Genomic DNA, 23745 nt, shown 5'->3' with positions numbered 1-23745 from the left:
ATCATTCAATTGTGAACCTGTATCCAACTCTATGTAACAGCCCATTTTAGAGTTTATTAGCACTCCCTATATTATGAAGAATAAACCAACACTCTTGATTTCAATACCCACCCCCCAAACACACATCCACATCCACACACACATCCCTGCTTTTCCACACATTTTCTTTCACTGGAGTGAATTCAACCACCATTTACCCAATTTTTCAGGCTTAAAACTTGAATGTCATCCCTGACCCCCTCTTTCCTTCTCATCTCACTTCCCACCTATTAGCAGTTTTTATCTGCTATCTCTTAAAAACATATATACCCTGACTCCGGCATCTAGCCACCTCCAAAGATAACTGCTCTTGACCTATCCTTCTATGATCATTTTCAAACCTGGGCTACATGTTAGAATATTTGAAGAAATAAACATGACACAAACAAGCATTTTCATTAACCATTACTTCCTTGTATTATATTGGTTAATGCTTCTTTTAACACCCATTTTCGTCATTTCCTGATGATTTTTTTCCTCTTTGTTTAATTGGTTGGATTGGTTTAGTTCTCTGATCTAACCATGCTCCTTAAGGAAGAAAACAAATCCAAATAAGAATCCACTCCTGTTTTAATAGTTTAACCTCATCATTTTGGATTTTTACATTCTCCCACTGGATGTAGACAACTGCCCTAGATCCAGCCCCACATCTTTCTCCTACAACCTTATCCAACCCTGGCTACACATTAAAATCACCATAGGAGCCTTGAGAAATATCAACTCCAGGGCCCTACTCCCAGAGATTTTGATATAATTGCTTTAGACTGGGGCTGGCTAGAATCAACTCCAGAGGATACTAATATGCAGGTGGGGTTGAGAAACTAGACTATTGTAGTAGATTCTTAATTGGCATTCCTGCTTCTACTCTTGCTCCCCCTGCATACAGTGTTTTCCCCCTTTAGCCAGAATGACCTTTTAAAATGGGAAATCAAACCCTAGGAACTCCTTATAACACTAAGAACAACACTTCAGAGAGGCCTTCTCTGAAATCCCTATTTCAAATTCCCATTTGCCTCCACTAATCTCTATTCCCTTTACCTAGTTAATTTTTCTTTATAGAACTTATTATTACCTGATATTTGATTATATATTTGTTTCTTTTTCTTACTAGACTATAAACACTCTGAGGTCAAGAATCTTGCCTTTCTTACAACTCCATCCTCCATGCCTATGTATAGTAGGAGCACAGAACATATTGTGGAATCAATTAATGTTATTTTTTTTAATGCTTATCTCTCCCCTTGACTGTCTTGAGCATATAAATTTTAATAATTGAAAAAAACCATTTTCAATTACCATTTTTATGCTTCCAAAATTATCTCTAAAAGAAGCAGTTACCCCAACTGGATCCCAGACAGGATTAAGTATTAAGGATCCCAATGGAATTTTTTTAAATGAATGAAAATGAGACCACATATATTACTCTAGAAAATAAGCAAGAATTATAACTGCGTGATAACATTAACTTTAAAACAAGTTCCCCACAAATACAGCATCATCAGAGGTACTGGTAAAATAAACTGTATTAGCTAATCATTACTAATCTCTGAGTCAAAGCTTAAAAGTTAAAACAAAGCAAAACAAAACAAAAAAAAAACACCCAGGAACTAAGGAAAGTCTAAATTTGAGTAATATTTATTTCCCAGATACTGCTGTTTTCTTGCCCTCTTTGTTTTACCAGTCTCCTATCATCAGTTAACTAAGCAGAACACTGCGGTCATTAACAAAGAGGGTAGGTGGCTTTCTGACCCACTCCAGGAAGTCACCCTGGGGGAATTTCGAAATCTTTTCAGACAAAACCAAATTACCCATTTCTTATCTGTCCAGGAATGAAGCTTGTGATTAACCTGTAAATGAATCAAGGTTTATTCTGAGTCTGGTTTACTGGTCAAAAGATGAAATCTGCTTTGGAAAAGAGTGCTTTAGAGACAGGGCTACAGTGTGACGGTGAAACACTTGTTAGAAACAAGGATACCTCTTGTGCTTTTGTGTGCTTTTGAGTGCTTTTGTGGGCATCACACTTCCCTGAGTTAAACCTGAGCCCCATCCTGGAGCCAGAGAGTCTGCTGTGAATTCTGACCATCCCACCTAGCAGCTGTATAATCTTGGGCTATTTACCTAACCTTTCTGTACTTCAGTTTCTTCACCTGTAAAATGGAGATAATAATACCACTTACCTCAAAAAGTTATAGTGAGGATTACATGAATTAATGGATGTAAGGTGCTTAGAAAAGTGTCAGGGCACAGGGAAGTTCTACATAAGTGTTAAAAAGTGATGACTAAAAGCATGGATTTCAGAGCCGACTGTTTTCTGCATTTGAATTCCATCCCTGCCAAGGTAGATGACCTTGGGCAGGTGACTTTACCTTTCTGTGTCTCCATTTCCCCTTCTGTAAAACTGAGATCATATTTACCTCAACAGGGTGGTGTAAGTATTGACTTAATATAGGTAAAGTCCTGAGAACTGTGACTGGAATATAGGAAGTACTATAAAATGAATTTAGTATCATTATTATTGCTGTTGTTATTATCTGAGGTTATAATTCAGTGCAAGATTTTTGAGACATTGATCTCTTCCAAGTTTTCTGCTTCTTTGATCATTATTTCTAAAAGAACAGTCATTCCACAAGGATGTATTTCTGGCCCACTGATCTCTTCATCCTATCCATTCTCCCTCAGCAATATCGTTGCTTTAATGTATTCATTATCACCTCTTAGAAAGATGGTTTCTACAGCTGAATTGATAGCCCAGCCCTCTCTGGGAGCGCTACACCTTATCTGAACATGGATGTTCCTCAGACATTTCAGACTGTCTCTGTGCAAAACAAAATTAATCTCCATTTCATTTTCCTCTTCTAATGTCCTTGTCACATTAGCTTTGACTTCTCTGTCCCCTTGTCCTTCATATAATCACCATTGTGATTCTAATTCACAATAAATTTTGAATGCATCCTCTTCTCTCCATGTTTCCTGCCACTTCTCCAGCTCACAATTATAGCAGTCTTTTAATGGGTCCTGCCACCTCCTGAAATCACCTTTTGAAATCAGTACCACACCTTATTCAGCATAAAAGGGAATGAAGTACAGATATATGTTACAATGTGGATCTTGAAAACATTATGCTAAGTGATATATATGGTATATTGGGTTGAACTGTGACCCCCTAAAATTCATGTCCACCCAAAACCTATGAATGTGACCATGTTTGGAAACAAGGTCTTTGCAGATATAATCAAGTTAAGATGAGGTCACAGTGAATTAGGGTGAGTCCTAAATCCAATATGACTGATATCCTTACAAGGAGAGGGGAATTTGGATACACAGGCCCTCAGAGACACAGACACACAGAAAAGAATACCTTGTAAATAAAGAGGCAGAGATTAAAGTGATGCACCTACAAGCCAAGGAATGTCAAGGATTGCTAGCAACCACCAGAAGCTATGAGAAGGCAAGGAAGGAGCCCCCTCTAGAGCCTTCTGAGGAAACATGGTACTGCTGACACTTTGATTTCAGACTAACCTCCAGAATGGTCAGAGAATAAATTTCTGTTGTTATAAGCCACTCAATTTGTAGTAATTTGTTATGGTAGTCCTAGGAAACTAATATATATAGTATGGATATACCACATTTTGTTTATCCATTCATCAGTTGAAGGACATTTGGGTTGTTTCCAATTTTTGGCTAATAGGAATAATGCTGCTATGAACATTTGTGTACATCTGTGATCCATTTTGAGTTAATTTTTAAAAAGAAGTGAGGTTTTCAAAATTAAGTCCACTTTTTTTACCTATGGATATTCAGTTGATCCAGCATCATCTGTTGAAGACCATCTTTCCTCCACTGAACTGCTCTTTCACCTTTGTCAAAAACCATTTGGTCTTACTTACATGGGTCTATTTCCAGGTCCTCTGTTCCGTTCTATTCCTTCTCCAATACAGCATAGTCCTGATTACTGTAGCTACATGATAAGTCTTAAAATCAAGTAGGATAATTCCTCCTACTTTATTCATCTTTCTCAGAATATTTAAGCTGTCTAGTTCCTTTGCCTTTCCACATAAGTTTTAGATTAATCTTATCTATTGTTATAGTCTGTTCAGGCTGCTATAACAGAATACCATAGATTGGGTGGTTTAAAATAACAGAAATTTATTTCTCACAGTTCTGGAGGCTGGGAAGTCCAAGACCAAGGCACTGGCAGATTCAGTGCCTGGTGAGAGCTTACTACCTCATTCATAGGGCATCTTCTGCTTGTGTCCTCACATGGTAGGACAAGAGAGTTCTCTGGGGTCTCTTTCATGGCACTAATCCCATTTGTGAGGGCTCCACCCTCATGACCTAATCACCTCCCAAAGGTCCCACCTCCAAATACTATCATTTGGGGGATCAGGTTTCAACATATGAATTTTGTGGGGCCGGGGGGGGAGGCGGGGCTGGGGGACACAAACATTTAGTCTATAGCATCTATATTTACAAAAACTCTTGCTGGATAAATTCACAAAGTTTTAAAAATCAATTATGTGTAGATAACTCCAAAATTTATATCTCCAAGATCAGCCTTTCTCCTGAGCTCCATAGTTGAACGTCCAACTACCCACCTGACAGCTACATTTGAGTGTTTGATATTGAATATGTTAATTTGGGGATGCTCATTCCATCTTCACGTTTATCCTATGATCTTCCCCCATCTTAGTAAATGGCACCACTGTTTAGCCAGATGCTCAAACCAAAAACCTTCTCTACAAAAGAATTTGAGTATCTTTAAATAGACACATATATACATACACACACACCAGAACATGACTTTTATCAGTTTAAAAATATTTCAGTGTCCAATTGCTCTTACAGTAAAATCTAAAAATTCTTGCTTAAGGCCAACAGGTCCTCTCCTCACATACCCCTTCCTTCAGCGAAGCTCCAGCCTCAGGCCTTTCTGGTCCAAGCAGGGCAGGGACAAGGTAAAGTAAATGAGACACCTAGAGTGCAAAATAGAAGAACTTACAGGCTCTTAAGAGTGTCTCTTAAATTTTTCTCCCTAGGGTCTTCACTTGCCCCACCCTAGTCCCAGGCCTTGGTCCAAGCTTTTTCCTGCCTTAGGGCCTTGGTACTAGCCATCTCCTCCACCAAGAAAGCTCTGCTCTCTCACTTTTTATGGCCGGCTCCTTCTTGTCATTCATAACTCTGCTCAGGTCAACTACCTTATTTAAAATAATAATAATAGTACTAGCTAAGATTTATTTACCTCTTACACTGAGACTGGCTCTATTCCAAGCCCACTACTTTATTTAATCTTCCAAACAACTCTATATGATGGGTACCATCATAATCTCCATTTTACAGATAAGGGAACTGATGAAGAAAGATGCTAAGTACATTGCCCAACAGCACACAGCTCCTGATAGTAAGTGATTTGGCTGGGAAACAACCTAAGTGATGCGATTCCAGAAACTGAGCACTTGTTTATTTCCTTGGGTCACTTACAATCTGCAATAATCCTGTTTGTTTACTTGCTTACTGTCTTTATTCGTTAAAATGTTAGTTCCATGAGGCAGCTTGGTTTGTCTTTGATGTTGTCTCCCCTAACTTAGTTATGCCTGGCTGTGCTCAGTGATCCATAACATTTATGGAATGAATGCATTTAGAAAGACAGACCTTGCCCCCAAATAACCACACTACTTAAAAATACTTATCCGTGAAAATCTCTGAAGTAAATAATTTCAAAATCTTACACCAAAGACCCCTTAAGGGGAAAAAAATATTGTAAAACTTTCTAAGAATGGTGCATGGCTATATTCTTTTAAAATTATCTTTAGGTACATACATGTGCCCTACTCGTTGATAGGTCTACTTTCCTCTGGTGGCAAAGATAATCACTGTGTTACCAATATTTCATCTAGAAGCTGGAATAGACGCAGAAAAGTGAGTTTGGGCCGCTTTCACCTGGAGTTGTTTGTGTTTTTTACTTTCCGAAAGTTTAAATCATTTCTTCTTCCCAGCTGTTTTGATGCACTCTCTTCCCCACTCCTCCCCTTCCTCGATTATTTCCTTTAAGGCATCTACAGTACCCATCTGGGAGAGTGATGTTCCGAAGTTTCTAAATCTACCATGAGATCCGAGATCACGTGAAATTTAAAGGAAGCATTCTCCTGGTTCCTTTGTCGGCTCCCATTTATCTGCCGGCTCCTTGAACGTATGGGTGATGCTTCTCAGGGAGGTATATTCTGGCCAACAGCATTGGCCAGGGGACGCATGTTTGACAGTGGATTTGGCAGGGTGACAGGTAAAGGGAATGGAAGCGAAAGCCTAGTCTTACGCGTCATTTAAATCCCCATTCTGCTCCTGCCACAGTGGGGCATTCCTTAAAGAGCAAGAATTTCATTAAGCAAATACCCTAAACAGAATGTAGGGTAAGACCCCCGAAAGGAATTGGAAGCACTGGCCAGGAGGTCAGCTCCGCTCGCCCCGCCACACGAGCCACTTTTCCTCTCCCAAGGGCTTACGACTGGCGGGAATGAACCCGGGGCACTGCGCACGCTCACGCGCCTGCGCCCGAGGGCCCAAGGCCCCAACGCTAGCGCGTCGCGCTTGCCCGCACAGCCTTCCCGCGCAGCCTTACGCGCTCCCCGGTGCGCAGGCGCAGAGGGAGCGGGCGTGTGGCCGGGCGTGCGGCTGATTCTGTAGGGACCTGGCCGGCGGGCATGGCTGCAGGCCCCCTGCGCGGTCTGGCAGTGGCCGGTGGAGGCGAGAGTAGCGAGAGCGAGGATGACGGCTGGGAGATTGGGTATCTCCACCGGGCAGCTCAGGTAGCAAAGGAGGACTTGTCTTGGCCGCACCTGGATCGGCCTTCCCTGGCCATGAAACCTCTTCCTCGCCTGTGTTTCCCTAACTTTTTTTCCAGTGTAAATACAGGCTTTTGGACTCCAAACCAATTCGCAGTTTCCCTAAAATGCGCTTCTTTAGGTTGTCGATGTAGCTCTTTACTTAGGTTTGGACCCATCATAACCCAAAGATAATTTTAGTTATGAGTTAGTCACAAATTTTGGATGTTGCCTGCCCCCGCCCCCAAAAGATGTACCAAAACCCGATCATTATTGTTTCTGGATGCAGTGGAAATGAAAGTATGTGTAACAGGAAAATTTTTTAACTTTCTGCTTTTTTAGAAATTAAAAGGACCGTTACCCATTGAAGAAAAGCATGAAACATTTAAGAAAGCTTTGACCACAGGAGATGTTTCATTGGTCGAGGAGCTCCTGGATTCTGGTGAGAATTAAGGGACAGTTTCAACCTAACACAGTTGTCTCAGTTCACAAGGATTCCTTATTTTAAAAGGTTTGAGTTGTTTTTCTAATGGAAGCACAGTGAATGTTAGTATCTCAAGTGTCCTACATGTCTTACTTGACTCAGTTCTCTCTGCCTTATTTTCTTCCTCTAACACAAATTTGGAATGCCACACTGACACCGTCCATCAGTTCTTCCACCTCCTTCAAAAGGTCTAGTCTGACTAATCCTACCCCACTTTGATAATCCTTACTTACTTTGCTCAGCATTTTCTTGTCTATAATTATTATTATGTGTTTCTCAAGAATTGTTTCTAGTTATGTACATTTTAGTTATGGTCTTTGCCTGTGTTGGTTGTGTCAGTGTGTGAATGAGGATGAAGTAGGAATCTATCTGGATACCTCTTCCAGCCTATCGCCTACTCAGTGTGCTTCCTTGGGAAAGTCATTTGAACTTCCAGAGCATCTATTTCTTTATAAAAACATTATAATTCTGTCTTGGGTCCCATGACATTTTTCTGTGTATTAAATTAAATATTATTTTTTTAAATTACCTTGACATGGAAATGTGAGTTGTTGATAATGACTGAAATTATCAAAGGAGTAACAAGCATCTACTGTCTACCTGTAAATACAAAACATTCACACACAAAATTGTATATAGCAAAATGTTTTTCTTCTATGCTAGAGATGCATGGTTTATTGGAAAGTAAATCATTTTGGAAACAGTACAGTTCTGGGTTCGATTATTAGCCCTGCCACTTGATGGCTCTGTAATCTTGACCAAGTTAGGAAACTTCCTAAACTTCAATTACCCCCTTTTAAAAACCAGGATGCACTGTATCAAAGGGTTTTTTTTGGGGGGGTGGGATTAAAATGAGAGACTATATACAGGTCTTAGAACATATAGGCATTTTATAAATATTAGCTGTTGTAACAAGTAAGAAGGATCCTGTGACTTTGTGGACAATGGAACTTGAATTTATAATTAAAAAATTAAATTGAATCTAATTGAAAGAGGCCTAATACTAGGATATGAACACATGCAGGAGTGTGCATAGTGTTGGATGGGATGGAATAAGCAGAAATTTGTTTTAGAACAGCGAGTTTGCCTTCGGAGTAGTGGTACTAGGTGCAATGAAATGTCGGAGGCTCTTGAAAGGACTTGAAAAGAGCCTACTGGTAAAGTATTTCATCAGCCTTTTAAAATTTGTCTTTAATTACAAAAAAATTTTAACTTCTTTTTAAAAAAACAATAACAAATAGGTATAAGTAGAGAAACACCTTTGTCCCCACTTTCACCCGTATTACCCCTGAAGTCTCATTTTCACATGTAACTCTTGTTTTAGTATTTCCTGATTTCCTTCCACATGTCATTATTTAACACTTTAAAAAATATTTTTACTTTTTTTGCCTTTTAAAGCCATACATATTCCTGCACCAGTTGGAAGTTTAATAAAAAAAATGAAACCTCCTTTTGAGTCAGCCATTTTTAGCAGTCTTTGGTTTTTGTTCTTCTGCTATGCACTAACATTTTCAGTTCTCTTTAAATTATTAAATATTTTAGACATTCAAAAAATGTATGGCGACTTATCTTTTTCCCCCTGGAGATTACCACTCTCCTATAGTTGGTATTTATTATTCCTATGTACGTCTTTATACTGTTACTATATGTATATACCCCCAAACAATTTAGTGTTATTTTGAATGTTTTTGAGCTATAAAAATATATTGTGTCAATCCTTTTAAACTTATCTTTTTTGCATTATGCTTAGAACATAATATGTGCTTAATAATTTACTTTTTTGAGCTTAGAGGTGATGATTATTAAGAATTTTTAGGGTGGGAGGGAGGGAGATGCAAGAGGGAAGAGATATGGGAACATATGTATATGTATAACTGATTCACTTTGTTATAAAGCAGAAACTAACACACCATTGTAAAGCAATTATACTTCAATAAAGATGTTTAAAAAAAAAGAATTTTTATACTAAAATGCCACATTTGCTTAGCTTTATCTTCACATCTTTTCCTTTTTACTTTTGCTGTCACAGTTTGAGCAGTAATGTCAATAAGGAAAGAATAATGAGAAAACAAAATGATCTTTTCTCTGATCTCATTCATATGCTTTCAGTTGCAGCAATTTAAAGAGGAAAATTTGTTAGAGAAGACAGGTTGGGCCAGCAGTATATACATATATGTACTAAGACAGTTTTCTGTTGTTTTCTCCTAGGAATTATCATGCACCTTATATCAATTAAAGTTAGACAATTGGAAATTTGACAAATATAGTCTTTCAGTAACTTAGTGTTCCTACAGAAAAAAAGTGAGTTCTTCCTAACAAGTTTGCATTCCTTCAGTGATATGACCTTCATCTTTGCAGATGGAACACTTTAGAGCCAGAGACTACAACCTGTAAATTATAAGGTATTAAAGGAAGCCTATATTCAGTGGTTTTCACATACAAGTTTTCCTTCTTTGAAACAGAAAAACGTTCTGTTTTTTTTTCTTTCCTTAAGATTAGCAGATATTTCTTAGGTTGAAGAGAGTTTGCCACTTATATCTTGATCTCTTTATAGCAAAGGCTTTACATAAATTTAATGGGTTATGTTCGCTGCCTTTTTATAATCTTGTCCTTGTATCATATCGTCTATGCTTCTCCCCAGTCTTAGATCCAAATCTAGATTAGTTCAACCATTTTTTTTTTCTTTTTTATGTGACTAAACCAATCAGTGCTATTGGGGGGGGGGGTTGGAAATCAGATGACTTCAGGGATTTGTACCGTTAATGATTGATTTGAGGATTTTAAGGTCAGCTGGCTCTCATCGTTTCTTAACAGTTACTATCCATCCTTTCCTGTCTGATTCTGGATGGTGGCTATTTAAAACTTTATCCTGCTCCTCAGGCCTGATATCTCTTCTGTGCCTCTCCTTATTCTAGCTCACTGTTTCATTCATTTGTCCAAAGCAGAACTTGAAAGTTATTTTCTATTTGTTCTTTTCCAACACTCCTCTTCCTCAAAGTAATTTTAAATTCCAATAACCCTGCCTTTGAAATGTCCTTTTGGATTTCTTCTTCTTTTTCTCTGCTGCCCTTGCTCTGACTTTTGCATGGACTTCCAGCCTCATAACCGGTTCTCCCTGCCTCCTATCCCACTCTCAGCAGTGGTACCTACATTTTCTTTATAATACGAATATAATGATGTAAATCCTTGGATCACAAACTATAGTCTACATTTCTTAGCCCTAACCTACCTTTTTAACCTTATGTTTGGCCAGTAACCCATGGTTAAATTTTGCGTTGGGAAGGAAGGTAAAGGAGTTTTTTTTTTTTTTTTTTTTTTTTTGGCTGTGTTGGGTCTTCGCCCCTGCGCGAGGGCTCTCTCCAGTTGCGGCAAGCGTGGGCCACCCATCATCGCGGCCTCTCTCGCTGCGGAGCACAGGCTCCAGACGCGCAGGCTCAGCAGTTGTGGCCCACGGGCCCAGTCGCTCCGCGGCATGTGGGATCCCCCCGGACCAGGGCCCGAACCCATGTCCCCCGCACCGGCAGGCGGACTCCCAACCACTGCACCACCAGGGAAGCCCGGTAAAGGAGTTTTAATAAGGAATATATTTGGTATTTGCCACCATAGAGATGTATGATAATATTCTAACTAAAAAGACAGTTTATATCTGTGAAACTTTTTCCAACTGCCCTAGAGAGAAAAAGGCAGCATGTAAAAACCTGTTCTAATATAAATATATATTATATGAAAAAACATTTGACAGATTCAATCTCTTGGAAAATAGTGAAACTGAAGTGAACTATAGTGAAACTGAAGTTAGCTTTTTTTATCAAAGTTCATATAATTTTCTATTTTTCTGAAGCGCATTATTACCAAGAAATTCCCTTCCATTATAAAGTACACAGTGTATGTCACTATGTGAAGTACTTTAAACATATTAAGGTGACAGTGATTTTTCTTTTGGTGGGGGAGGTTTTAAAACCTTGTCTTTATATTGACAGGCATCAGTGTAGAGTTCAGCTTTCGCTATGGGTGGACTCCCCTTATGTATGCTGCCAGTGTTTCCAATGTAGCGCTGCTTCAGGTCCTTTTGGACAGAGGTGCTAATGCAAGCTTTGATAAGGGTAAGATGTTTTAAATATTTAAATATGTGAAAATGTACTTTGTATATTTTTCTGTTTAGAAGCCTAATTATATTCTGTTTGGGGGTGGTGATACATACTTTCCATGCTCTGTTTTCATACATTCACTTTAAAATAAACCTTTGCTCTTGAAAAAAATCATAATAAGGTTAAGATATTTGAGGTAACTTAACTGATTATTTTTACTGTGATTTTCTTGATTCCCAAGCAGCTATTATACAAAGTGAAAATAATTAGTTTTTTAAAAAAATCTTCCTATTAGTTATATTATATAAACAACATAAAAAACCAAATTAGAAACCATAGATATTTTGAAAAACCTTCTATCCAAAGAGATATATTCCATTTATATTATCGTTATAAATTGTTGTGTTCTTACTATATACCTTTAACTTCTATGCTAGAGAGTTTTGGTTATTTTTAAGGTAAAATGCATTGAAAGAAAACACTGAAAAGCTGATAATTTAGTGGAAAATTGCTTGAAAATCAGTCTTTGGAATTTACAACTCAACTCTGAATTATATCACTTAAAGTTGTTTCAAACATAATTTATTAAATCCATTTGTTTCTGTCTTTGTCAGTAGTGCTTTGATTGCTTTTGAAGAATAAGAGTATATGTGCAAATGCTATTTAATTATTATATTGAATTACTGATTATTTTTTACATGTTCCCAATAGACAGTTCATTTCGTAATTCAGGTATAGGTTTCATTTTAGAATTAATTTTCATATTAATTTTGTACTACATTAGATATTTGTAAAATTTCTATTTTTTTCTCATTTATATATTTTATATAAATTCTTGTCTTATTGACAATTTTATGTTTAATCTGCTGCTGTGGTAGGTTTTTCATATTATGTCATTTAAAAATATCACCCAGGGACTTCCCTGGTGGTCCAGTGGTTAAGACTCCTCTCCCAATGCAGGGGGCACAGTTTCGATCCCTGGTCGGGGAACTAAGATCCCACATGCCACATGGCGTGGCCTAAAAAGAAAAAAAAAAAACTCCCAATGAAAGCTATACTTAGAAATGAGATTTTTGAAAGTGTATAAAATGTTGTGCTCAAAAAACTGATTAATAGTTTTCTTTCTCTGCTTCTTGTAATAAGAGGAATTCCTTTCAGTTATAAAACACTTTATATTTTGCCCAGCATGTTCACATAAATTATTTTATGTATCCCACAGGCCCCCTCAGGTAGAGGGCAGACTTTAGCTTCTTATATGTAAGTTAGGTCTACTAAGATATCACTGGAATCACAGTTTATCAATGACAGAACTGGGACCAGAATCTATATTTCTATATTTGGTCAATATTGAACCACAAATGTAAACCATGGCTGGCATGACCTATTTTTAATTCCCCAATTTTTACTTGAGAATTGTTTTTTGTTTTGTTTTGGTTTTTAATTTACCCTGATCTCCACTGATGCCATAGGAGCCAAGGGAAGAAGAGTTTTAGGAAATGGGATGGGCTAAGAGAGATCAAGTAGAAAAGGACTAAAAAGAAACCAATACATGTAGCAGTTAGGACATCTTCAGTAGGATGGTTTGGGCATAAGCCAGATGTCAGTGAGTGGTCAAATGAGTGAGAGCTAAAGAAGTGAAATCAGAGAATATCAATCATTGTTTTTTAACCATGTGTTCAAGGCATACTTTAATCAATCAAAAACTGTTCAATTCCAGGCAGTAAATCTGCACAGAGCCCATGCTCTGAACCACTTTCCTATTCTCTTGAAGAAATGAGAATAGGGAAAGGAAATTAGTAAATGAATTGTAGATATACTTTGGAAATTGATAGTTCATCCCTGAGCTCATTTTTTGGTGAAGGAATACAAAGTTATCTGCTAAGAACAAGAGATTTGGAAATAGGTTATAGAATTTTAAGAATGCAATAAATATTTAGAATCTTTTGAATGGTAAAAGAAGTTAATTAGATACACTTTCTGATATGTGTGGGGTTTTCCTCACCTTTCCTTTCACTATAGATAAGCAAACTATTTTGATAACTGCATGTTCTGCTCGTGGCTCAGAGGAACAGATCTTGAAGTGTGTAGAGCTACTACTTTCAAGAAATGCTGATCCAAATGTTGCTTGTAGGTAAGAACCTTACTATTTGTTCAAAAATGATGAAGATACTTTTCTTTGATTATCAGCCTTTTGTTTGATTATGTTAAACACTTGACAGCATGATTTTTTAAACATCATGAGCAGTGTGTGTTTACTTGGCCATAAAGCTGATGAATGAAAATAAGTCATAAGGTCATGGTTCCAATTGTATAAGAGTATCAAAGGAAGGGCATGTCATCAAAGTAGTCTTTCAATTTTTAATATTTAGAGGAATGTCCTAAGAAGTTGAATGAGAGGGAAAGTATGACAATAAAGTGTATCATTTTCCTTTGAATTACACACTCAAAAGAATATGATAATTGAGCTATAATAGTAAAGCCTCTTAGTATTCTCTCTATAAAACACAGACCCACTAAACAATTTACACAGATACTATGAATTCCAAAATAATATATCAAAATGTTTCCATTTTCCTAAGACTTTTCCAGTTAACTATATTGTATATGCAGTAGCGCCTAGATGCATAGAAGATATGCAGTGAATGTATCTTGCATCTGTTAAAATGTCAATAATAAAAAAATGAATCAGATTGTTTCAAATTCCTATCACTGACTTCCTTCTTGTCTGGCTCCAATTTCCTATTAAAGCTCTTTCTGTTTTATTTAATCTTCAAAATGAAGCAAGTGGGAAGTAGCCCATCCCATAGAAAATGTCTAGTGTGAAAAGAATTATAATGCCTGATATATAGAAGTAACTAGGCTTTACTCTAGAAGTTTTTTTCTAATTTAGCTTAGTTTCTGTGACCTGTATAGCAGCTTTGGAAAGTACTGTACAGCTGTAGATAATTCCCAGATCTTTTCTGAGAGGCAGAGATTTTGATTTAGTAGAGTGGTTCAAGCAAGGTCTATTTGGTCTTCCAGTGGATTTTTGGCAAAGCCTACAGACTTTTTTTTTTTTGGCTGCATTGGGTCTTCGTTGCTGCATGCGGGCTTTCTGTAGTTGTGGCAAATGGGGGCTACCCTTCGTGGGGGGGGCGCAGGCTTCTCATTGCAGTGGCTTCTCTTGTTGCAGAGCATGGGCTCTACACACATGGGCTTCAGTAGTTGCAGCATGCAGGCTCAGTAGTTCCAGCACGCGGGCTCTAGAGCTCAGGTTCAGTAGCTGTGGCACACGGGCTTAGCTGCTCCTTGGCATGTGGGATCTTCCCTTACCAGGGCTCGAACCCGTGTCCCCTGCATTGGCAGGCGGATTCTTAACCACTGTGCCACGAGGGAAGTCCCTGGAGACATTTTTGATTGTCACATCTGGGAGACGCTACTGGCATCTAATGGATAGAGGCCAGGGATGCTACTAAACATCCTACAATGTGTAGGACAGCCCCTTAAAACAAAGAATTGCCCATCCCAAAATGTCAAAAGTGCCAAGGTTGAAAAATCTAGTGTGAGAAAAGTCAAAGCTTATGGAGTGGATAATCAGTATTTAACAAATAAAGATTTAAAAAGAACTGGGAAAGAAACTACCTGCGAATTCTTAGCAGATCAATTCACAGGAACTTTTATTCTGTCATTTACAGTATAATCCCTAGTTAGGTATACCTTTTGAATCTGATTGTACCTTGAAATTAGGAACTCCAGGATACCTTACTGAAGTAAACTTCAACAGGTGCTGTAATTTTTTTTTTGAATTTTATTTATTTTTTCATACAGCAGGTTCTTATTAGTCATTGATTTTATACACATCAGTGTATACATGTCAATCCCAATGGCCCAATTCAGCACACCACCATCCCCACCCCCCCGTGGCTTTCCCCCCTTGGTGTCCATACGTTTGTTCTCTGCATCTGTGTCTCAACTTCTGCCCTGCAAACCGGTTCATCTGTACCATTTTTCTAGGTTCCACATACATGCGTTAATATACGATATTTGTTTTTCTCTTTCTGACTTACTTCACTCTGTATGACAGTCTCTAGATCCATCCACGTCTCAACAAATGACTCAATTTCATTCCTTTTTATGGCTGAGTAATATTCCATTATATATATGTACCACATCTTCTTTATCCATTCATCTGTCGATGGGCATTTAGGTTGCTTCCATGACCTGGCTATTGTAAATAGTGCTGCAATGGACATTGGGGTGCATGTGTCTTTTGGAATTACGGTTTTCTCTGGGTATATGCCCAGGAGTGGGATTGCTGGGTCATGGTAATGGTAATTCTATTTTTCGTTTTTTAAGGAACCTCCATACTGTTCTGCATAGTGGCTGCATCAATTTACATTCCCACCAACAGTGCAAGAGGGTTCCCTTTTCTCCACACCCTCTCCAGCATTTGTTGTTTGTAGATTTTCTGATGATGCCCATTCTTACTGGTGTGAGGTGATACCTCATTGTGGTTTCGATTTGCATTTCTCTAATGATTAGTGATGTTGAGCAGCTTTTCATTTGCTTCTTGGCCATCTGTATGTCTTCTTTGGAGAAATGTCTATCTAGGTCTTCTGCCCATTTTTGGATTGGGTGGTTTGTTTTTTTAATATTGAGCTGCATGAGCTGTTTATATATTTTGGAGATTAATCCTTTGTCCGTTGATTCGTTTGCAAATATTTTCTCCCATTCTGAGGGTTATCTTTTCGTCTTGTTTATGGTTTCCTTTGCTGTGCAAAAGCTTTGAAGTTTCATTAGGTCCCGTTTGTTTATTTTTGTTTTTATTTCCATTACTCTAGGAGGTGGATCAAAAAAGAGCTTGCTGTGATTTATGACAAAGAGTGTTCTTCCTATGTTTTCCTCTCAGAGTTTTATAGTGTCCAGTCTTACATTTAGGTCTCGATTCCATTTTGAGTTTATTTTTGTGTATGGTGTCAGGGAGTGTTCTAATTTCATTCTTTTACATGTAGCTGTCCAGTTTTCCCAGCACCACTTATTGAAGAGGCTGTCTTTTCTCCATTGTATATCCTTGCTTCCTTTGTCATAGAGTAGTTGACCATAGGTGCGTGGGTTTATCTTTGGGCTTTCTATCTTGTTGCATTGATCTATGCTTCTGTTTTTGTGCCAGTACCATATTGTCTTGATTACTGTAGTTTTGTAGTATATTCTGAAGTCAGGGAGTCTGATTCCTCCAGCTCCGTTTTTTTCCCTCAAGACTGCTTTGGCTATTTGGGGTCTTTTGTGTCTCCATACAAATTTTAAGATTTTTTTGTTCTAGTTCTGTAAAAAATGCCATTGGTAATTTGATAGGGATTGCATTGAATCTGTAGATTGCTTTGGGTAGTGTAGTCATTTTCACAATATTGATTGTTCCAATCCAAGAACATGGTATATCTCTCCATCTGTTGGTATCATCTTTAATTTCTTTCATCAGTGTCTTATAGTTTTCTGCATACAGGTCTTTTCTCTCCCTAGGTAGGTGTATTCCTAGGTATTTTATTCTTTTTGTTGCAGTGGTAAATGGGAGTGTTTCCTTAATTTCTCTTTCAGGTTTCTCATCATTAGTGTATAGGAATGCAAAAGATTTCTGTGCATTAATTTTGTATCCTGCAACTTTACCAAATTCATTGATTAGCTCTAGTAGTTTTCTGGTGGCATCTTTAGGATTCTCTATGTATAGTATCATGTCATCTGCAAACAGTGACAGTTTTACCTTTCTTTTCCAACTTGTATTCCTTTTATCTCTTTTTCTTCTCTGATTGCTGTGGCTAGGACTTCCAAAACTATGTTGAATAATAGTGGTGAGAGTGGGCAACCTTGTCTTGTTCCTGATCTTAGTGGAAATGGTTTCAGTTTTTCACCATTGAGAATGATGTTGGCTGTGGATTTGTCATGTGGCCTTTATTATGTTGAGGTAGGTTCCCTCTATGCCCACTTTCTGGAGAGTTTTTATCATAAATGGGTGTTGAATTTTGTCAAAAGCTTTTTCTGCATCTATTGAGATGATCATATGGTTTTCATTCTTCAATTTGTTAATATGGTGTATCACATTGATTGATTTGCATATATTGAAGAATCCTTGCATCCCTGGGATAAATCCCACTTGATTATGGTGTATGATCCTTTTAATGTATTGTTGGATTCTGTTTGCTAGTATTTTGTTGAGGATTTTTGCATCTATATTCATCAGTGATATTGGTCTGTAATTTCCTTTTTTTGTAGTATCTTTGTCTGGTTTTGGTATCAGGGTGATGGTGGCCTCATGGAATGAGTTTGGGAGTGTTCCTTCCTCTGCAATTTTTTGAAAGAGTTTGAGAAGGATGGGTGTTAGCTCTTCTCTAAATGTTTGATAGAATTCACCTGTGAAGCCATCTGGTCCTGGATTTTGTTTGTTGGAAGATTTTTAATCACAGTTTCAATTTCATTACTTGTGACTGGTCTGTTCATATTTTCTATTTCTTCCTGGTTCAGTCTTGGAAGGTTATACCTTTCTAAGAATTTGTCCATTTCTTCCAGGTTGTCCATTTTATTGGCATAGAGTTGCTTGTAGTAGTCTCTTAGGATGCTTTGTATTTCTGCAGTGTCTGTTGTAACTTCTCCTTTTTCTTTTCTAATTTTATTGATTTGAGTCCTCTCCCTCTTTTTCTTGATGAGTCTAGCTAATGGTTTGTCAATTTTGTTTATCTTCTCAAAGAACCAGCTTTTAGTTTTACTGATCTTTGCTATCATTTTCTTTGTTTCTATTTCATTTATTTCTGCTCTGATCTTTATGATTTCCTTCCTTCTGCTAACTTTGGGTTTTGTTTGTTCTTCTTTCTCTAGTTCCTTTAGGTGTAAGGTTAGATTGTTTCTTTGAGATTTTTCTTGTTTCTTGAAGTAGGATTGTATTGCTATAAACTTCCCTCTTAGAACTGCTTTTGCTGCATCCCATAGGTTTTGGATGGTTGTGTTTTCATTGTCATTTGTCTCTAGGTATTTTTTGATTTCCTCTTTGATTTCTTCAGTGATCTCTTGGTTATTTAGTAACGTATTGTTTAGCCTCCATGTGTTTGTGGTTTTTACGTTTTTTCCCCTGTAATTCATTTCTAATCTCATAGCGTTGTGGTCAGAAAAGATGCTTGATATGATTTCAATTTTCTTAGATTTACTGGGGCTTGATTTGTGACCCAAGATGTGATCTATCCTGGAGAATGTTCCGTGCGCACTTGAAAAGAGAGTAGAATCTGCTGTTTTGGATGGAATGTCCTATAAATATCAATTACATCTGTCTGGTCTATTGTGTCATTTAAAGCTTCTGTTTCCTTATTTATTTTCTGTTTGGATGATCTGTCCATTGGTGTAAGTGAGGTGTTAAAGTCCCCCACTATTACTGTGTTACTGTCGATTTCCTCTTTTATAGCTGTTAGCAGTTGCCTTAAGTATTGAGGTGCTCCTATGTTGGGTGCATATATATTTATAATTGTTATATCTTCTTCTTGGATTGATCCCTTGATCATTATGTAGTGTCGTTCCTTGTCTCTTGTAACATTCTTTATTTTAAAGTCTATTTTATCTGATATGAGTACTGCTACTCCAGCTTTCTTTTGATTTCCACTTGCGTGGAATATCTTTTTCCATCCCCTCACTTTTAGTCTGTATGTGTCCCTAGGTGTGAAGTGGGTCTCTTGTAGACAGCATATATATGGGTCTTGTTTTTGTATCCATTCAGCAAGCCTGTGTCTTTTGGCTGGAGCATTTAATCCATTCACATTTAAGGTAATTATCAATATGTATGTTCCTATGACCATTTTCTTAATTGTTTTGGGTTTGTTTTTGTATGTCATTTTCTTCTCTTGTGTTTCCCACTTAGAGAAGTTCCTTTAGCATTTGTTGTAGAGCTGGTTTGATGGTGCTGAATTCTCTTAGCTTTTGCTTGTCTGTAAAGCTTTTGATTTCTCCATCGAATCTGAATGAGATCCTTGCCGGGTAGAGTAATCTTGGTTGTAGGTTCTTCCCTTTCATCACTTTAAGTATATCACGCCACTCCCTTCTGGCTTGTAGAGTTTCTGCTGAGAAATCAGCTGTTAACCTTATGGGAATTCCCTTGTATGTTATTTGTCGTTTTTCCCTTGCTGCTTTCAATAATTTTTCTTTGTATTTAATTTTTGTCAATTTGATTACTATGTGTCTCGGCATGTTCCTCCTTGGATTTATCCTGTATAGGTCTCTCTGCACTTCCTGGACTTGGGTGGCTATTTCCTTTCCCATGTTAGGGAAGTTTTCGACTATAGTCTCTTCAAATATTTTCTCTGGTCCTTTCTCTCTCTCTTCTCCTTCTGGGACCCCTATCATGCGAATGTTGTTGCGTTTAATGTTGTCCCAGAGGTCTCTTAGGCTGTCTTCATTTCTCTTCATTCTTTTTTCTTTAGAGTGTTCCGCAGCAGTGAATTCCAACATTTTGTCTTCCAGGTCACTTATCCGTTCTTCTGCCTCAGTTATTCTGATATTGATTCCTTCTAGTGTAGTTTTCATTTCAGTTATTGTATTGTTCATCTCTGTTTGTTTGTTCTTTAATTCTTCTAGGTCTTTGTTAAACATTTCTTGCATTTTCTCGATCTTTGCCTCCATTCTATTTCCGAAGTCCTGGATCATCTTCACTATCATTATTCTGAATTCTTTTTCTGGAAGGTTGCCTATCTCCACTTCATTTAGTTGTTTTTCTGGGGTTTTATCTTGTTCCTGCATCTGGTACATAGCTCTCTGCCTTTTCATCTTGTCTATCTTTCTGTGAATGTGGTTTTTGTTCCACAGGCTGCAGGATTGTAGTTCTTCTTGCTTCTGCTGTCTGCCCTCTGAGGTGCTGTAATTTTGATTTGTACTTTTAGCAATGGCTTATGATAAGACTTGTCTCTCTGGATTCATTGGAAAATTGTTTTTTGTTGGTGCTCTTCAATTTTTGTTCCTACTTCTGCAAGATACTATAGATATTGAAGTCTTTAACCCTCCCAGTCACTTACCATCTTGTAAACACATTGAAGGAGAAGTCAAGCAAATCAGTGTCAGACTATTCTATTTCCTTAAGAACTAGAAGGTGTCTTGTAGATACATAGGGAATATTTGGAAAAAACTTATTTGAATTAAAATAACACAAGGTTAGAATCTGAAGCTAAAACTATAAGGCAACCACACAATTTCAAAACTCAAACTCTAGAGAATTTGCTGAATTTGAAAGAGTATAAGATTTAGATTGGTATGTGCTCAACTAAAATAAGTAGAGAATTCTACAACATGGCTGAAGAAAAGAGCAGTCTGCATCTAATTAACAACTGTGAGAAATACCTGAAAAAACAAACTATTCAACTGCTTTTATTTTAATGCTCAAATAAAGCAATAAAATGATTAAATTGTGTTTTCTTGCAGAAAAAGGATCTTGATAGAGCTAAAAAGAGAATAAGTCATGGCAAATAGTGCTTTTAGGCTGCAGATTTTATACGGATAGCATTAGTGGACCTACAGGGATAGCATGCTGGCAGTATAAAAGAAAAAAATCTCAGGACACAGGAGAGTGCAGTGAGATTTGGGGGAATTTTATAGGTAATTTTATAGGTAATTCATAGCAGTGACAAAAATTGAAACCTATTAGAAGATTGCGAGTTTTAGTCTCATGATCAAAATGCCAGAAAATATAAGGGATATGTGAGGGAACTCCTGTTCAGTTAAAACATGTTTAGGTGAATTTACTTTCAAGCTGTTGACATAGCCTGTTTTGTTGAACTGACAGAAATTACCTCTCAAGAAAAAGAGGGGGAAGGGTCAGCCATAAAACATAAATGGATCGTTTTTGTGAAAGCTTGACGGTCATATACTTACTTGCCAGTTGCAAAGGAAGTTGACCTGTAACTACTTTTTTTTTTAACTAAAATGAGATCAGTAGTCTTGTTTCATGAAGTTAAAGTAACAGAAAAGTCTTAGAGATCAGCCTCTAATCTAGAAGACAGAAGTCTCATTTTCGATATATAAAGTAGCATGGAAGCCCTTCTGTATTCTATGGATATAACATAAAAGACAGTCTTAGTTTGCATAGAATATGGAAAAAAGAAAAGGAGGGTTTTACCAGTATTAGAAGCAGGAAAATAATTCTAGATCTTATAATGGAAGTGAATCACTTAAATCAAATGTACCACTTGGTTCTGTTTGCACTAAAACTGAATAGAAGAATAAAATTTAAGAAGAAACTGTTGAATTCCCTATACTTAATTAATTAGAGGTCTTGCTGAATGGTACTGAGGAAATTCTATAGTAAAGTTTTTTATTGTATGTAATTTACATACAGTGAAATATTCAGATTTTCAGTATACAGTTGGATCAGTTTTGACAAACACACATTTGTGTAACTCACACCCCAACATGGAACATTTCTATCATCCCAGAAAGTTCCTTCATGCCCTTTCACAGTGCTCTGGAACTTACTTCTTCTTTTTTATATTTTGCTGCGTTGGGTCTTAGTTGCGGCAGGTGGGCTCTTCGTTGAGGCATGCGGGCTCTTTGTTGCAGAGCGAGCTTCTCTCTACTTGTGGCGTGCGGGTTTTCTCTCTCTACTTGTGGCGCTCAGGCTCCAGGGCGCATGGGATCTGTAGTTTGCTGCATGTGGGCTCTCTCGCTGAGGTGCCTGAGCTCAGCAGTTGTGGCACGTGGGCTTAGTTGCCCGACCAGTGATTAAACCCACGTCCCCTGCGTTGGAAGGCGGATTCTTTACCACTGGACCACCAGGGAAGTCCCTGGAACTTACGTCTATCACTATAAATTATTTTTTGCTATTCTAAAATGTTACATAAATATAATTATACAGAATATTTTCACTCAGGATAATGTTTTAAAGATTCATCCATGTTGTGTGTATCAAAAATTTGTTCCTTTTTGAACCCTCTTGCACTGTTGGTGGGAATGTAAATTGATACAGCCACTATGGAGAACAGTATGGATGTTCCTTTAAAAACTAACAATAGAACTACCATGTGACCCAGCAATCCCACTACTGGGCATATACCATGCAAAAACCATAATTCAAAAAGAAGCATGTACCACAATGTTCATTGTAGCACTATTTACAATAGCCAGGACATGGAAGCAACCTAAGTGTCCATTGACAGATGAATGGATAAAGAAGATGTGGCACATATATACAATGGAATATTAGCCATAAAAAGAAACGAAACTGAGTTATTTGTAGTGAGGTGGATGGACCTAGAGTCTGTCATACAGAGTGAAGTAAGTCAGGAAGAGAAAAACAAATACTGTATGCTAACACATATATATGGAATCTAAAAAAAAAAAAAGGTTCTGATGAACCTAGGGGCAGGACAGGAATAAAGACACAGATGTAGAGAATGGACTTGAGGACACAGGGAGGGGGAAGGGTAGGCTGGGATGAAGTGAGAGAGTAGCATTAACATATATACACTACCAAATGTAAAATAGATAGCTAGTGGGAAGCAGCTGGGAGATCAGGGAGATCAGCTGGGTGCTTTGTGACCACTTAGAGGGGTGGGATAAGGAGGGTGGGAGGGAGATGTAAGAGGGAGGGGATATGGGGATATATGTATACATGTAGTTGATTCACTTTGTTATTGTAACATTGTAACATTCCTTTTTATTGCTGAGTTTCCACTGTATGGAAATTCTGTACTAATTTAAAGAGATGTGATGAAGTCTTTATGGCCTGACAAAAATAGCTGACTCAATCAGGCAGAAAATTGATTGGCTTGGAAATTGAAAGAAAAGACAGAATAGTATATTTAAAAGACTGTGAAATTGTTAAAATACTTCAGTAGGCAGAATTGAAAGCATATTATGGCTTGCTCTGTGCTAAGGCAGCATGAGTGCAGACAACATAGTGCATGATTCTGTATCCCTAGCAGCTCCTGGTATTAGGTCCAAGCACCTGTAGCCAGTCCCTTAGCTTGTCTTTCCAGTGTTTTTTGATCTCACTCCTTTCTTCAACTCTCCCCATATTCCTGTGTCTTTTCCTCTAAAGTTTAAACTATTGAGTCCTACCTATCGCCCCCTTTTCTTTTTTTTTTAATTTTTAAAATTGTGGTAAAATATTTATAACATGAAATTTGCCATTTTAACCATTTTTAAGTGTACAGTTTAGTGTATTTTTTGACTAAACGTTGCCCCAGGTATTTGAAGCTTTGCAGTCTTTTTGAGTGATGCCCCCTTTTCTAGATTGAGTTGTGAGTTAAACTAAATAGAGATGAACATCTTGTCAGTTCTTCAGATAGCTGTGACTGTCTGCTTCTTTGTTTTACCTGCTGAA

General features: G+C 37.6%; 1 protein-coding gene across 1 annotated transcript in view; it reads left to right on the top strand.

The window, feature by feature from the left end:
* Positions 1-6734: 6734 nt before the first annotated feature.
* The window catches only part of ASZ1 (ankyrin repeat, SAM and basic leucine zipper domain containing 1), a 79377-nt gene continuing 62366 nt past the window's right edge, over positions 6735-23745 (top strand). The window contains exons 1-4 of the mRNA XM_061197973.1: positions 6735-6839; positions 7197-7296; positions 11319-11441; positions 13446-13557. Coding sequence (XP_061053956.1) covers positions 6735-6839; positions 7197-7296; positions 11319-11441; positions 13446-13557 — 440 coding nt within the window. The remainder of the gene's footprint in view (positions 6840-7196; positions 7297-11318; positions 11442-13445; positions 13558-23745) is intronic.

This window comes from Eubalaena glacialis, chromosome 8 (genome assembly GCF_028564815.1).
Source record: "Eubalaena glacialis isolate mEubGla1 chromosome 8, mEubGla1.1.hap2.+ XY, whole genome shotgun sequence".
NCBI lineage: Eukaryota > Metazoa > Chordata > Mammalia > Artiodactyla > Balaenidae > Eubalaena > Eubalaena glacialis.
The sequence above is the reverse complement of the archived record's forward strand: the minus strand, read 5'-3'. Positions and strand labels throughout refer to the sequence as shown.